This window comes from Hypomesus nipponensis, chromosome 19, assembly GCF_054491055.1.
Source record: "Hypomesus nipponensis isolate SF chromosome 19, ASM5449105v1, whole genome shotgun sequence".
Taxonomy (NCBI): Eukaryota; Metazoa; Chordata; class Actinopteri; order Osmeriformes; family Osmeridae; genus Hypomesus; species Hypomesus nipponensis.
This window is the reverse complement of record NC_140379.1, coordinates 18,122,728-18,138,944: the sequence shown is the minus strand read 5'-3', so window position 1 is coordinate 18,138,944 and position 16,217 is coordinate 18,122,728. Positions and strand designations below refer to the sequence as shown.

General features: G+C 40.5%; 1 protein-coding gene and 3 long non-coding RNA genes across 7 annotated transcripts in view; 3 read left to right on the top strand and 1 right to left on the bottom strand.

The window, feature by feature from the left end:
• Window positions 1–2,348: 2,348 nt before the first annotated feature.
• Window positions 2,349–16,217, top strand: part of LOC146247310 (uncharacterized) — a 55,728-nt gene continuing 41,859 nt past the window's right edge. Inside the window, exons 1-5 of one of the 3 annotated variants that reach the window (XR_014732232.1) lie at window positions 2,350–2,458; window positions 2,690–2,808; window positions 2,891–2,989; window positions 3,161–3,259; window positions 3,413–3,561. This is a non-coding gene — a long non-coding RNA (uncharacterized LOC146247310). Of the gene's footprint in view, window positions 2,459–2,689; window positions 2,809–2,890; window positions 2,990–3,160; window positions 3,260–3,412; window positions 3,562–16,217 lie in introns of those variants that run through there. The other 2 variants (XR_014732233.1, XR_014732231.1) reach the window with 2 other exon arrangements.
• Window positions 4,770–13,377, top strand: LOC146247315 (sulfotransferase 2B1-like). The gene is made up of 7 exons (XM_084681992.1): window positions 4,770–4,917; window positions 5,428–5,521; window positions 10,489–10,603; window positions 10,912–11,038; window positions 11,861–11,958; window positions 12,306–12,486; window positions 12,727–13,377. Exons 1-7 carry the CDS (start codon window positions 4,779–4,781, stop codon window positions 12,876–12,878), a joined length of 906 nt encoding a protein of 301 aa, XP_084538118.1. The 5' UTR covers window positions 4,770–4,778; the 3' UTR covers window positions 12,879–13,377.
• Window positions 7,561–8,675, top strand: LOC146247316 (uncharacterized). The gene is made up of 5 exons (XR_014732234.1): window positions 7,561–7,580; window positions 7,818–7,917; window positions 8,000–8,098; window positions 8,272–8,373; window positions 8,527–8,675. It is a non-coding gene; the product is annotated as an uncharacterized LOC146247316 (long non-coding RNA).
• On the bottom strand, window positions 11,180–15,913 carry LOC146247314 (uncharacterized). Of its 2 annotated transcripts, XR_014732236.1 has the most exons (4): window positions 15,724–15,913; window positions 14,435–14,585; window positions 13,371–13,478; window positions 11,180–12,472 (listed from the first exon to the last, which is right to left on the bottom strand). It is a non-coding gene; the product is annotated as an uncharacterized LOC146247314 (long non-coding RNA). The 2 variants fall into 2 exon arrangements; XR_014732235.1 differs by having other exon boundaries at window positions 11,251–12,472; window positions 13,371–14,585; window positions 15,724–15,910.

The window sequence follows — 16,217 nt, the reverse complement described above, 5'->3', positions numbered from 1 at the left end:
TTTAAAGTTTATTCAGTTTTGTATTATGTTATTGTTGAACTGAAGTTTAACAGTTTTGAAAACAGTATGCTAGGGCTGTCACGATAACTACTTTTTCTTGTGCGATATATTGCACCAAAATTAATTGAGATAAACAATATTATTGCACACACGTCAATTGTAATTTTCAGTAAATTTTATGGCACTGATTAGATAATGACCCCCCCCCCAAGGTGAGTTTTCACGGCTGTGTGTAGTGAGTGTGTGTGTGAGTGCGTGTTTGTGTGTAGTGAGTGTGTGTGTGGAAGAGGAGGTGTAAGGGAAGTGTGTGTGAATGTGTGTGTGAATGAGAGTGAGGAGAGTGAGGATGTGTGAGAAGTGAGAGCGTGTGTGTGTGTGAATGCGAGTGTCCGTTGTGTGTGTGTGTGAGGGGTGTGTGTTCTGGTGTGTGAGCGTATGAGAGGTATGTGTGAGTGGGGAAAATATGTGTGTGTGGTGTAGTGTGTGTGGGGAGTGAATGGGTGAAGGAGATGGCGTTGGGGTGAGTGTATGAGTGTGTGTGTGGTAGGGTGGTGGTGTGAGGGAGGCGATGGGGTGATGAGTGTATGTGTGAGGTGTGGGTGAGAGAAAGAGAGAGAGCAAGGGGGCGAGAGAGAGAGTTGAGACTAGATAGAGTCTAGATAGAGTTTAGATAGAGTTTAGATAGTTCAGAGAGAGTTCAGAGAGAGTGAGAGTTGAGAGAAAGTGAGAGTTCAGAGAGAGTGAGAGTTGAGAGAGAGAGAGAGAGAGAGAGAGAGAGAGAGAGAGAGAGAGAGAGAGGGTGGGGGCGAAATGGTAGTGTAGCAATTCCAGTTTTGAGTCATCAGCTGGGCGTAGCTTTGTGCTGAGTAAGTGGGAGAGAGTGAGGGGTCCCAGAGCTGAGAGGGAAAGGTTGGCAGAGAGAAAACGCTCATACAACCTCCCCACACAATTATTTATCTATAGTAAGGCGCTCTGGATAAGATGTTATAATATGTTATTTTATTTTAATTGTATTCCACTTAGTATTGCTAGTTTATGTATCCTTAGTATAGTTAGACCATATATTTAAATTTAAGATTCCTATATGTTTATTGTCTGCACCTTCCTGCCAATGCAAATTCCTTGTCTGTGCAAACCTACATGGCAAATAAACCGAATTCTGATTCCGATAAGGGAGTTATTAACTTTAATGGAACCCATCTTAACGACACATTGATACCAAGGAAAAGGGCTTCACACGAGAACTTTCCCTTTCCATGGAACCATAACATGGCTTGGGGGGTGATGTATCAAAGAGAAATACCACACCTTCTTTTGCTTTATTGCTTCATCACTGGAACAGTTTTTTAGAGATACATGTTCTGAAGTGATGCAATCGAGGCCATCCAGTAAGAGACACGTTGATACCAAGGAAAAAGGCTTCACACGAGAACTTCCCCTGTCCATGGAACCGTGACATGGCTTGGGGGGTGATGCATCAAAGACAGATACTACACCCTCTTTTGGTTTATTGCATCATCACTGGAACTGGTTTAATTTCTGGATACAAATCTGGATAATTTATCAACATAGTTGCCTAGTCAAGCAGGGACGTGCACAGGAATTTTGAAGAGCAGTTGCTCAGAAATAGCCTGCCTACTAATGATAATAATTAATGTAATGCATTACTTCCATCATTTATTCTTCTTGTTATAACAAAATTTTATAAACTAACCATCAGCAGACAAGTAGCTTGGTTTTCCTACCAAAAATTTCTACGGTTTGAACCCTAATGCCACACTAATACTAAATCCTTAAGGGACAATCGGGGGAATGTTAGTCATTTTTCTAACCAATTAGATAAGTCTATTCCTTTCAATTTCACAGATGCTTAACAGCATTCTCACAATAATGCTAATGAATTGGGTGTGCTTGCCGAAGGCAAGGACGTTACTTTTTTAAAGTAACGTTCCCAACGCTGACTAGGACTATGTTCCAACACTGGATTTTTAGGTTTTACAAATGTTGATGAAAACGTAGACCAAAGATTAGAGGTGTAGAGAGATGCCTCTATTTGTGTTCATATCTGTGATCAATCCATTTCATTGTTTCTATCCATCCATTATCTGTAAAAAGGTGACTCCATTAGCATGTGGATATGTGATGGGATTATAAAGTAGTGTAACAGTAGTCTTACTATAACAGTCAGCCAAATGTTTAATCCGACTTATTTCCAATTTCCGAATTGTTATTTTTTGTCCTGAAATTGACCTCAGCTGATGACAAACCTCACATATCCTCTTCAGATTCTGTGGAAACATTAAGCTGAACAAAGAAAACTGCTTTTAACCATTTAAGGAAGTTCCTCCTCTTAAACAGACATGAACACACTTGTTCAGGATCTTTATAAAAGCAGTCTTCTCTCCTCAGGTCAACAACAAGCTCAGCTCAAAGCCCAGGACAACAACTGATACCAGTGGTAAGATGGAGATTGCATGCATGTCTGTTTTTCAGTCAACTGCTTTCTTTTAGACAACTCATTTACTGTCATATATTTTATGTTGCATTATATTATTCAGGCTATGACAGACTCTCTTACACTTTGTGCCAACGTTAAATGTTCAAAGAGAGAAACCCAATACGCTTAAACATGTCAAACATTTTGACTGAACCCATTTGTATGATAATCATGGTTTTACTTTCCTCTCAGTCATTCTCTGACTCTCTAGATCTCAGCAGGAACAATGTCGAACATTGGTAATACCGACAACATCCACGTGGGCTGCAACTCAGGCAACGTTGGTTCCAATAATGCCTTCTCCGTTAAAGGTAGATCTGAGTGTGTCTATTCTCTTCTGTCAGGTTGTCTTGACAGTTTCATCAAATTTCTTTCTCGCATGTTCTCTTACAGGATGTGTTGGACCCAATGCTGCTGTGGGCAACACCTCTTGCATCGATGTCGGAAATAATGCAGGATGCATTGGATCAGGCAACACTGTTGATATGAAAGGCAAGATGTTCTTCTTATTGCTTATCCTCTTAATAAATTGAATTCAATTGCCAGAACTGTATCAACAGTCCAGTTTATTACTTATGTTCAGATATCAGGATCTTAAAGGCAAAAATCTGAGTTTCTATTGTCAACTCTGAATTCCTTATCTCAATTCTCATATTTTAACAGGAGTGGGAGCTGGTCAACGGGTTGGCAACACCTCCAATGTTAACGCTTGTTCTAACTCCGGATCCATTGGTTCAGGGAATCGCATCAACATGAGCTGAGGTAAGAAATAGAAGAGATTTACTGTCAGATATCAACATATGCGTGTGATATGTTAATTCTTTACCTGTCAATGGATCATTGTAAAACTATAATCTGGATTTTCTCATCAATATCTTTGATCTTTTTTCCTCTCTTTGTGTTTCTCCCTTTTAGGAAATCGGCCTCCAACTCTTCTAAAAACAATGCAACATTTGTTGATTGTAGAATTCATGATTTCAAATCAACAGAAAGAGCGAGTGATGTGATGAATGTAAAGGAAATATGAGTGTAAATAAAGTAGAGTACCTGCTCTATGAAACCGTCATTGGCTGAATATTTATCATTTCTACTGACCTTGCTCTGAGGGATATTCACTGCCTTCAAAGTGTTCTCAGTCTTTGTCCTTCATCCAAACACTGTGATGAATTTGTTTTCATTGTGGATTTGTCTTTGTGATATAGTTTTTGTCAGTAAACTGATTAACTAGCAGTAGGGTTTTCGAAATACATATTCCAGTATTGAACCTAAAATGATTTACTGGGATTGCACACTGATAATCTTCCTTCAATCTGTTATGCGTCTGTAAAACAGTGGCTGCACCAGGTATGACGTAGTTGCGTCATAAAGTTAGCGTTAACAAGGCCCCCCCATTTCTAGGGAAGATATGATTAGTCAATTTCACTGTCAATAGAAATTTGCCTTTCATTGAATTTCTATCAAGCGGCACTCTGTAAAGTTAATAGCTGGATCACCAATCACAGAGCTAGCTGCATAGCATTTTTCTCCCAACAACGGAGGCAGCAGAATTCTGATAGGGTGACAAAACAGGATTTTTTCATTTAACTCTTCACATTACAACATAAACGGAATAGGGCAGGATTGAATGGCTTATTTCAGAAACATTTTAAAATTATGGATTAATAAAATACAATTATAACAGATTACTTTTAAAATAAATATTTGTAGAATATATTAGGCCCTCTCTGAGGGCCTAGAAGGCCTAGAGGGCCCTGACGGTTCACCACTGATACTCATTGCACGCTATATAAAGCAGTTAAACTCAAGTGCATGGACCAGAAACAGACGCGTTTCTTTACTTTCACTTCGATTCAAACAAAAAAACAAACAAACAAACCCTAAACAGACAATCCTCTCCTCAAACGCACTGCTCACTCACCGATAGCGTCTCTGTTGTCTCCTGCACACTGTCCAGATTTTCCTTTCTGCACACCTGACGCTCATTAACTCAGTGCCTTTTGTGTGCTGGATGCTATTGGTATTGCGCAACCATTCACTAATTTGTCTTAACAGTCACCCTAATTAAGAGGATCATGGTGTGAACTGTGTTCAGAAGCCACTACTGCATCATCTCTATTATTCTTACAACCACACATAAACATCACCGTTGTGACTTCATTTTTTCCATGACCTCCACACAGTCCGCCTCTTCAGCACCACTTCCTTTTCAGAAACTTCCCCTCGCCTATTTAAGGCTGCTGTGGTACAAACTCTCTTCTTTCTGACAGGGAGCCTACTAGACATGGCCCGTCTGGATGTGACTGAGACTGTCGAGGGTGTCTTCTTCCCTGGACACCTGCACACCCAGGACTCCCTGCAGCAGGCCCGGGGCTTTCACTTCCAGGATTCGGACACACTCATCGTCACTTACCCCAAGTCAGGTAAGAAGAGTAAAGCTCACCACTGTTTCAAAACAAAACAGCCCACAACACAGTGGTGCTGCTAGGTTAGTTGGTCTGTGTGTGTGTGTCTTTCTATCTGGCTCTCTGAGAATCTATGACAGTGTGGAAGAAATTGGGATTTCCTGTGTGCTTACATTATTCACTAATCAATAGAACTAGTCATTGGATACTAGTTGGTATGTTCTCATGTAAGCTTGCTATTAATAAGAGTAGATTGTGTCTATGTGTCAGACTGTTGTAACGTCATTACTGCCTGACTATCACTATCTATGTTTACATTCTTGTGCCCTATAGAAGATGGTCCTCCGGCCTTCAGAGCGGAGAGAGACATCGTTGAGACCTAAGCCTGGTGTTGTGTTGTCATTTATTGCGAGGGGTCTGGTTTTCTCTCCCAATCTGCAGATTGATAATACTTATTAAAATCCAGAACTTAACTGAACTTAGTCACTCCGTTTATGAAGAGACGGACAAACCACTCCTCATCAACAGGCACCACGTGGATGCAGGAAGTGGTGACTCTAGTAAGTAGGCGAGGGGATCCCCAGAAGTCCCAGACTGTGCCTAACTGGGAGCGGGCGCCCTGCTGGAGCAGTACTACAGCAGCCAGGTGGTAGGGGCCTCCCAGGGCCCACGTCTTCTCACCACACACCTTCCATACAGCTTTCTGGGAAACGCGTTGCATTTCTCCATCTTCATAATTACAGCAGTGTGATGTTTTTTCCACAACAGTATCTCAGCAAATCTTTGATGGATTCAAAGCTGCATTTACGCAGAACCCTGTTCTGAGGATGTCTAAAATATTTTTTGTGCATTTTACCTGCTTTAGCGGCTTGGCCACCTCATTGCCGCTTGCAGCTATATTTTTTATGTGTTTCCCTTCTCGTGATATGTTCAGGCATTTAGCCTACTCATATTGCATTCATTTATTAATAAAGAACCCACTTTGAAGCTTACACTAACCTTTTCCACTGGTGACACTTGCGCTACTAACTCCTTCAGTTACTGGCGCAAAACATGATTTGGTCGCACCAATTATTTATAGTAAGCCGCTCTGGATAATAATGAACAATAATTAACCTGTAATTTAAGAGTGTTTATTGTTTGCACCTTTCTGCCACAGTAAATTCTGTGTTTGTGTAAACCTACATGGCAAATAAACCGAATTCTGATTCAGATTAGGGAGTTATTAACTGTAATGGAACCCATCTAAACGACACATTGATACCAAGGAAAAGGGCTTCACACGAGAACTTTCCCTTTCCATGGAACCATAACATGGCTTGGGGGGTGATGTATCAAAGAGAAATACCACACCTTCTTTTGCTTTATTGCTTCATCACTGGAACAGTTTTTTAGAGAAACATGTTCTGAAGTGATGCCATCGAGGCCATCCAGTAAGAGACACGTTGATACCAAGGAAAAGGGCTTCACACGAGAACTTCCCTTTCCATGGAACAGTAACATGGCTTGGGAGGTGATGTATCAAAGACAAATACCACACCCTCCTTTGGTTTATTGCTTCATCACTGGAACTGGTTTAATTTCTGGATAAAAATCAGGATCATTTATCAACATAGTTGCCCAGTCAAGCAGGGACGTGCACAGGAATTTTGAGGGCAGTTGCTCTGCCCCCCCCCCCCCCCAAAAAAAAGAAAAAAATAGCTAATAGAAATAGATAATAATTCATGTAATGCATTACTTCCATCGTTTATTCTTCTTGTTATAACAAAATGTTATAAACTAACCATCAGCAGATGTAGCTTGGTTTTCCTACCAAAAAAATCAACGGTTTGAATGATGCCACACTAATACTAAGTCCTTAAGGGACAATCGGGGGAATGTTAGTCATTTTTTTTACCAATTAGATGAGTCTATTCCTTTCAATTTCACAGATGCTTAACAGCATTCTCACAATAATAATATATATATGTGAGAGAACCAAGGTTGTGCTCTTGCCGAAGGCAAGCACACCCAATTACTTTTTTAAAGTAACGTTCCCAACGCTGACTAGGACTATGTTCCAACACTGGATTTTTAGGTTTTACAAATGTTGATGAAAACGTAGACCAAAGATTAGAGGTGTAGAGAGATGCCTCTATTTGTGTTCATATCTGTGATCAATCCATTTCATTGTTTCTATCCATCCATTATCTGTAAAAAGGTGACTCCATTAGCATGTGGATATGTGATGAGATTATAAAGTAGTGTAACAGTAGTCTTACTATAACAGTCAGCCAAATGTTTAATACAACTTGTTTCCAATTTCCGAATTAATATTTTTTTTTCTTGAAATTGACCTCAGCTGATGACAAACCTCACATATCCTCTTCAGATTCTGTGGAAACGTTAAGCTGAACAAAGAAAACTGCTTTGAACCTATAAGGGCCGGGTATCCCAGATTCGTTAAGAAGCTCTTAACGCTAAAATCTTCTTAAGGATGTTCTAAGAGCATTCTAGAGCGCCCTTAGAACGTTCTTAAGACGCTCTTAGTGTTAAGAGCTTCTTAACGAATCTGGGAAACCCGCCCAAGGAAGTTCCTCCTCTTAAACAGACATGAACACACTTGTTCAGGATCTTTATAAAAGCAGTCTTCTCTCCTCAGGTCAACAAGCTCAGCTCAAAGCACAGGACTGAAACCAGTGGTAAGATGGAGATTGCATGCATGTCTGTTTTTCAGTCTACTGCTTTCTTTTAGACAACTCATTTACTGTCATATTTTATGTTGCATTAGATATTCAGGCTATGACAGACTCTCTTACAACATAAGATATTCAAAGAGAGAAACCCAATGCGCTAAAACATGTCAAATTTTTTTGACTGAACCATTTGTATGATAATCATGGTTTTACTTTCCTCTCAGTCATTCTCTGACTCTCTAGATCTCAGCAGGAACAATGTCGAACATTGGTAATACCGACAACATCCACGTGGGCTGCAACTCAGGCAACGTTGGTTCCAATAATGCCTTCTCCGTTAAAGGTAGATCTGAGTGTGTCTATTCTCTTCTGTCAGGTTGTCTTGACAGTTTCATCAAATTTCTTTCTCGCATGTTCTCTTACAGGATGTGTTGGACCCAATGCTGCTGTGGGCAACACCTCTTGCGTCGATGTCGGATATAATGCAGGATGCATTGGATCAGGCAACACAGTTGATATGAAAGGCAAGATGTTCTTCTTATTGCTTATATCCTCTTAATAAATTGAATTCAATTGCCAGAACTGTATCAACAGTCCAGTTTATTACTTATGTTCAGATATCAGGATCTTAAAGTCAAAAATCTGAGTTTCTATTGTCAACTCTGAAGTCCTTATCTCAATTCTCATATTTTAACAGGAGGAGTGGGAGCTGGTCAACGGGTTGGCAACACCTCAAATGTTAACGCTTGTTCTAACTCCGGATCCATTGGTTCAGGGAATCGCATCAACATGAGCTGAGGTAAGAAATAGAAGAGATTTACTGTCAGATATCAACATATGCGTGTGATATGTTAATTATTTACCTGTCAATGGATCATTGTAAAACTATAATCTGGATTTTCTCATCAATATCTTTGATCTTTTTTCCTCTCTTTGTGTTTCTCCCTTTTAGGAAATCGGCCTCCAACTCTTCTAAAAACAATGCAACATTTGTTGATTGTAGAATTCATGATTTCAAATCAACAGAAAGAGCGAGTGATGTGATGAATGTAAAGGAAATATGAGTGTAAATAAAGTAGAGTACCTGCTCTATGAAACCGTCATTGGCTGAATATTTATCATTTCTACTGACCTTGCTCTGAGGGATATTCACTGCCTTCAATGTGTTCTCAGTCTTTGTCCTTCATCCAAACACTGTGATGAATTTGTTTTCATTGTGGATTTGTCTTTGTGATATAGTTTTTGTCAGTAAACTGACTAACTAGCAGTAGGGTTTTCGAAATACATATTCCAGTATTGAACCTAAAATGATTTACTGGGATTGCACACTGATAATCTTCCTTCAATCTGTTATGCGTCTGTAAAACAGTGGCTGCACCAGGTATGACGTAGTTGCGTCATAATAATAGGGGCACATACTCTTACTGCAGAGCTATAGGCTGAGTCAATGAAGAATACAGAGCTCAATATTTTCAATCAATGAACACGTGTTATATTGTAGAAAAAAATGATTATGGTGAAAAGGTCTTAATGGTCTTAAGTGTTTAATGGTCTTAATGTTATCAGGCAATAGTCAACTATGTTCCATGAGCAAATCATTTGATAGCAATTTCCTGTTATATTCAATTGGACTCTTACAGTCATTTGATTATGAAATCATTGTGTTGAACAGCAAGATTTCACAATTACATTTTCCTATTGTTCATTAAGGTAGGGTAGGGAGTGTGGGGGGGGGGGGGGGGTTGCATCTTATTATACTGCGTCTGGCAGAACTGAGAATGCGGTCGACAGGTCTCTCCGGGTAAAAGAGGATGTCTGTCACTGTCAAGTTATCTCGGTGTAATGTTAGTGACTGCCTCTAACTTGACAAAGGCATAGGACAGAGAACACGGTAGCAACTCGATCACTTTTTCCACTTTTATTTAGTAGGTGAGTGGTAGTAGTAGTAGTAGGCTAGTAGGTTGAAAACCTTTGGGTTACAAAGAAAAGAGGGGAGAGCATACACAATTAGCTCCCCGCTAAAAGTAAAGACTTTGGAAACATACAAATGATTGACCTGCAGCAAACATACTCATTAGTAGCGAACCGTGACTCTTAAACCTTGGCCCTCTGACCTAAATTACTCGTCGGGAAAAAAAAAACACCATACAGCGCGCACAGCATTAAGGCCTACATGAAATTGTGTTGGTCATTTAGCACTATTTGAGCCAGCCCTTGCGTCACTATTCACGGTAATTGTGCATAATGTAATTGTGCATAATGACGTTGCGTTGGTACATATAGTTAGCCTACAGATTGACCGGTCATTCTGCACCACACTATAACATATAGGCTCTCAAAAGCTTTGGTTTTCTGCACAAAATTAACTTCTGGTGTAGGTCTTCCTTTGCCGATTAATCCCAATTTCTCATTAATAGTTAACCTAGATTACCGGGCATAACAAATGTGAAACAATGTCCTCCTCACCAGCAGGGATGTTACTCGCAGCTTCACTTGTGAAGTGAATGAACAGGCTAGCTAGTCTATTAGGCTTGTGATCATGTTTCTCCGTTCCCACAGCGGGCGGAACTTGTCATAAAGTTAGCGTTAACAAGGCCCCCCCATTTAGAGGGAAGATATGATTGGTCAATTTTACTAGGGGAGGGGATTTTACTACTGAGGGGATCCCCAGAAGTCCCAGACTGTGCGGAGCAAGACATGGTTGAGACCTCAAGCCTGGTGTTGTGTTGTCATTTATTGTCAGGGGTCTGGTTTTCTCTCCCAATCTGCAGATTGATAATAAAACCCTGAACTTAACTGAACTTAGTCATTCCATTTACAGGCACCACGTGGATGCAGGAAGTGGTGACTCTAGTAAGTAGGCGAGGGGATCCCCAGAAGTCCCAGACTGTGCCTAACTGGGAGCGGGCGCCCTGCTGGAGCAGTACTACAGCAGCCAGGTGGTAGGGGCCTCCCAGGGCGCGCGTCTTCTCACCACACACCTGCCATACAGCTTTCTGGGAAACGCGTTGCAGGGCTTCAAAGCCAAGGTCAGTCTCCTGTGAGCTATGCATCTTTATGTTTCTGTCTCTGCTCTGGTGATTCTATGGAGAGCAAAAGTGCATTCGTAACATTCGCTGTTACATAAACTGAAACATAAGTTTCTCTCTTAGAGTTTCTTTCAAATTATGATATTTCAGTTCACAACATGATTGATGTGAAGAATTGGGATGAAACTATGCGAAAGGGAGTTTTTGAGAAACAAAAGAGACAGAACCCATTGGTAGTCTGTCAGTTAGTATCTCATGACTGCATTGACTAACAAACTGTCGCTGTCATTTCTTCATTTCTCTCTCAGGTGATCTATGTGAGCAGGAACCCTAAAGATGTGGCAGTCTCTTTCTACCACTTCCACAAGATGGCTAACTTCCTCCCTGAGCCTGGTTCCTTTAAAGACTTTCTGGACAGGTTTCTGGAAGTTACAGGTAAGATGAAATGTCTGTCTGCAAATTGTGATGGAAATCTGAGAATCAAGAAACTGAATAAGTCTCTTACTGTACCCTAATGCTGTGGAAGTACCAAGTCAATGAAGTCAGTTTCCAAATACAAGTTCAAGACAAAATAGTATTTATTACATATATATAAGGTGCAGGTGTCTGATACACTCAAGCTGAGCCTCTCAGAGGACTGGACAAAGAAAACAGGAATGAAGGGCAGTTAAATAGTATCACAATATGTTTTTTTTCAACTCTCACTAGAAACGTCAGGTGGGTGACAATCAACATAGCCTACGCAAGCACAGAGAGAAGCTGTGCAGGTGTTAGATATTATTTGTTTAGTCTTTAGATAGTGCTCCTCGAAATGCCATTGACGTTCCATGTTCTCATGAGCCAATATAGCAGGGTGTAGATCAAACATAATGTAGACGTAATATAGAAATCATTGTATGTAATCTTTATTATTGTTAATTGATCAATGTTTAATGACAGACCACCACAAAACCCCAAAGCTGTATTTATTGAATAAAGGTTTCTTCAGAAACACACAGAGTACACAGTCTGCCAGAGTCTGATAAAGAGCCCTCCCAAGGACAGGCCTGTTATACATGTAGAAAGCACTGCAGCCTCCAGCACACAACAGGCTCTTCTTCATATTATCAGAACACAAGGTTACAGCTTTCTCAGGAACTAACTAGACAGTCTTATTAATATAAAAATTTCGATCACAAATTACATACAGATCTAGTAGATCAAATGTAATCTAAACAATGCCCAACAATGGCTGATCTCATGCAAATGTTTTTACAGTTCACTACGGATCTTGGTTTGATCATGTGAAAGGCTGGACCAGTCAAGTCGACCTTGTGGACAATTTTCTTTATATCTCCTATGAAGAGATGTGGCTGGTAGGACGACTCATCCAGATCAAACTGCTTTTACTGTTGCCATTAAGCACACAACAGCCATAGACAGCATTACATCAATTTGCAATTAAAAAATGCATGAAGTAGTATTGTATTGTGTTCCATTTCCATAGAGTATCACAGGAACACAATGCAAAATACAGTAGAGATATGTTGACATCCTATACATTGATACTACATTGATCAGACCTCCCTGTTGACGTGCACTGTGTTCATTATATCATAGCATAGCATATAGGGCCCCTATTGTCACTATTTATACCATAACATAATTTTCAAGTAATATTTTTGTGAATTTAAAGAAACTGCACCTTTATTTATTCCCTTAGGACCTGCGAGGGTCCATTGAGAAGGTGAGCGCTTTCCTCCAGCAGCCCCTAGTGGATGAGGAGCTCAAACGTTGCCTCTGTCACTGCAGCTTCAGCAGCATGAAGGAGAATCGTATGGTGAACTATACCCTGGTCCCTCAGGACATCATGGACCACAGCAAGGGAAACTTCATGAGGAAAGGTGAAGTTGTATTGTAAAGGGTCCCATTACCTGAATATTGTGTTGTGTTGAATTGTATTGGTAATTGTATTGGGCTTTGTTGTGTTGGAGTTTGTTATCCCTCCCCTCTCCTACCCCCAACTCTACCATACCCTACCCTACTCTACACTTCCCTCCCCTAACCCTACACTACCATACCCTACCCTTCTTTTCCCTACCCTACCTCATTCTGCTGTGTATGCCATGTGATTTTGTAATCAGGTCAAATTGGAGACTGGAGAAACACCTTCTCAGAAGAGCAGAACTGTCACTTTGACACGGTTTTCAGCACCAAGATGAAGGACTGTCATCTGAACTTTGTGTGGGAGGGGCCTGTGAAGGAAGGTGTTTCCTTACGAGAGGAGACGTTCTGAGGATGAAAAGCCCCTGGAGACAGCAATGCCAGCTGTCCTCCAATCAGCCTACTACCTGGTCTCATCCAGATCACATGGACATTACGAGGGGAGCCTGATGTAATACAGCTGATGGGTTATTGCCCTTCATCTCTTCTTTACTACAGCTGCTGCATTTCTCAGATAAACTTTCACTGATCCCCTTAGTTTCCCTTAGTTTTTTCAAATTAATTTGGTTTTTAAAAGGATGATTTGTTATTTGTAATACCCAGACCCAAAGCAACTACTTTCTTATTTCTGAAAATCACAACCTTTCAAACCATTAAATAAACTTTTTTATTAATGTAAACATAATGAGTGTCTTGAAAGTATATTTGCACACTCCTCATATGACTTTCTGTGTATGTCTCTAGTGGCAGATCTATTTCATGTCTGTATACCTACATCCAAATATGTGGGATGAATTTTGTTTTCCCTCTCCTCTCTCTCCTCCATCTTTCCTCCAGAATGTACCTTCAGTCATGAATAAATCATGGATGATCCATAAGATCCCTCCCCGTTTCTTTGTAGGTGGCGAAACGCCGAAGAAGCTGCTTCATATCTGTTGCTTTTTGGACGTCTCTGACAGTAGTTGACAAGCAACATGTCATGTGTAAGGTTAGATGAGAAGATCAGTCAAGTACGCGAAAGTGCCTAGTAATACAACTGGCATTACACATTCCTGTACGCGCATGTGTACCTGCGTACCAGTTATATGCACCCCTGAATATAATTTCAGTTATATAATAAGTTGATTGCCTAATATATTTGAAATAAAATAAAATATATATAGCTATGTATCCACACAAAATCATTGACATTTCATTCAAATGCACATCAAGATTAGTGTTAACTTATTTTAAGGGATTATAAAACAAAATGATCAGTTGTTAAAATGTTATCACTGTTTGCATCTACTGTATTTTGTACAGTAAACTTATGTGCACACTTAAAGTATGAAGCACATCCATAAAAATGTCTTATCTTGCTTAGTAAATTGTCCCATAATTAGTTGTGTGTGAGAGGTTACATTTTCAGTTGTACGTGTGAGAAGTTACATTTTCAGTTGTGGTGTGAGAGGTTACATTTTCAGTTGTGCATGTGAGAGGTTACATTTTCAGTTGTATGTGTGAGAGGTTACATTTTCAGTAATGAATGTGAGAGGTTACATTTTCAGTTATGCGTGTGAGAGGTTACATTTTCAGTTGTATGTGTGAGAGGTTACATTTTCAGAAATGAATATTTTCAGTTGTATGTGTGTGTATTTCAGTAGTGTTTGTGAAAGGCAAAAGGTTTTCAATGGTGTATGAGAGTCGAGTTTGAATTATGGCCTACACGGCCCCTCATAAATGGTATCCCACAGTAACTTGCTGATTTAAGACAACTGGCTATGATTTGTTTAATGTTCACAGAGCATCTGTGAGTGGGACCCCTTTCACATATGTTGAGAACACAAATGATGGTACACTATCGCATGTAAACATATGTGAACTTCTCTGCTGTGGATGGAGTCTGGGTGCTGCCAGGAGGTGTCTCACCAGGGTGTGTTGCAGCTGTGTGTGAGGGTGAGGTAGCGCGCCCCTAGCTGGTACATGGTCCTCAGGGTGCCCGGGCTGCTGTCCAGTGAGTGGCCTCCCTCAACCCCGATCAGACTGGCCGTCTTGTTCTGAGCAAAAGCCTCCACGATATCTGGAAGACATAAGATTAAGAGAATCATGGACATTACTTTAATTCTCTGCGTTGAATTGATAGTTGTAAAAAAAGGTTTTGAAGTCACTGTAGGGGTCTACAGTAAGGGGTAGACTCATTACTCTGTCATAAAAGACATGAGAAAGGATGACTTTGGGTGGAGTTCTATGAAGTCAGATATCTGGCAAGACATGGTCTCAGGCCAGTCATTATTATCCACCTCTATAGAGATCCATTATGATAAAAATGACAACTGTCTTCCCTAGAGTCAGACAGTTGTTTCAATAGCAATATTTCTAGAACAAGGTTGGTGTCAAGGTTCAAGTTCAGAAGGTTTAAGTACCACTATGTCTTTCTCCAAACCACTGAACAATATGATTCTAATCACCTAGATCTACTAATAAGCACAAGTCTTGATATTGTTATCCTCAACTAGCTGAATACATGACTGGCCAAAAAACATTGAGTGGTACCAACTTTCTGAACTGGAATCATAAAAACAGCTTTTGTGGCAGTCCATTCTCAGGCCACTGTATTCACACTGTTCACCAAGCTTCAGCTAACACATTGAGTAGGAGTGATAATTGTAGGTCAACAGGTTTTATGTTCCTCTCCCTCTCCAGGCCATAGTTTCACCCAGCATGTGTTCATGCTGCAACCGCAAAGCGGTTTTCTGTTATCTACCATTTCACTGTCAGAGGCGGCGGCACGGTTTTTGTGATGGGGGGCGAGACCCTCTGAAATGCTATTTCCTGCATTTTAGGGGGCAGCATTTCATTATACACTTAGCTACTTTTCTCTTACGTTCTCTGGAGAAGGGTGTGTGATTGTCGCGAAAATAAACTGACCCATGCATGTGACACTGAGGACAGCAAGTGCTTTAACAATTATCTTGTTTTCGTTTTCAGATTCGACTTGTAAAATCATGGTATGGGCTACATTTCGATGGACAACATTTTTTGCGTTGCGTTTGTTTACAGTTTCGTCGTTCATAATTCGGTTCTGGGGGGTATTCGTCGTAGCTCGCTAAGCAGTTTAGCGAGCTAACTTTCAGGCTAAGATAAAACACGCCCCTCTTTTTGGATTGTGGAAGCAAGTTTAGATAAATCACCATAGTAACATATCAATTAGCACTAACCTGCTCGAGACCAAGATAGCATTTGCACTTGTGCCGCATCCGTTTGAAAGCTGCCTGATCCGGTTGTAATGCACATATGGTTTAGGCTGACAATCCAGATCTTAACCGGATGATGCTACAACCATTGGGTCTTACCGGTTTTGGGCCATACACGTATGACGGGCCTAAGCCGAACGCGCCAAAACCCTGAGGAATACCTACAATGACTGGTTTGGCCCTGACCTGGCCCTGACATGTATTGCGGTCGACATCCTTCGAGCCCGCCAAAATCTTAGTTGGACTGGTACAAATTAAAATATGGGGTCGGAAATGTTTTAAAATATTTACAGTAATGATTCGAGTGTACATTTTACAACACATGCCAGCATATGTGACTTTAATACACCGCTAGAATTAATAAAAAAGGAATAGTGTGTCGTGCTAAAATATCAACAAATGTCTTTGTAAATTGGTCCAGTCCATTAGACATAAAACGCAAGCGTGTGCCTCGTTTG

What these genes read in the sequence shown, in the direction of transcription:
- LOC146247315 (XM_084681992.1), top strand. Translation starts at nt 4,779, where the DNA reads ATGGCCCGTCTGGATGTGACTGAGACTGTCGAGGGTGTCTTCTTCCCT. An exon ending in AACTGGGAGCGGGCGCCCTG is followed by an intron (nt 5,522 to 10,488) that starts CTGGAGCAGTAC and finishes AGCGGGCGCCCT; the next exon opens with GCTGGAGCAGTACTACAGCA. An exon ending in CCTATGAAGAGATGTGGCTG is followed by an intron (nt 11,959 to 12,305) that starts GTAGGACGACTC and finishes TTATTCCCTTAG; the next exon opens with GACCTGCGAGGGTCCATTGA.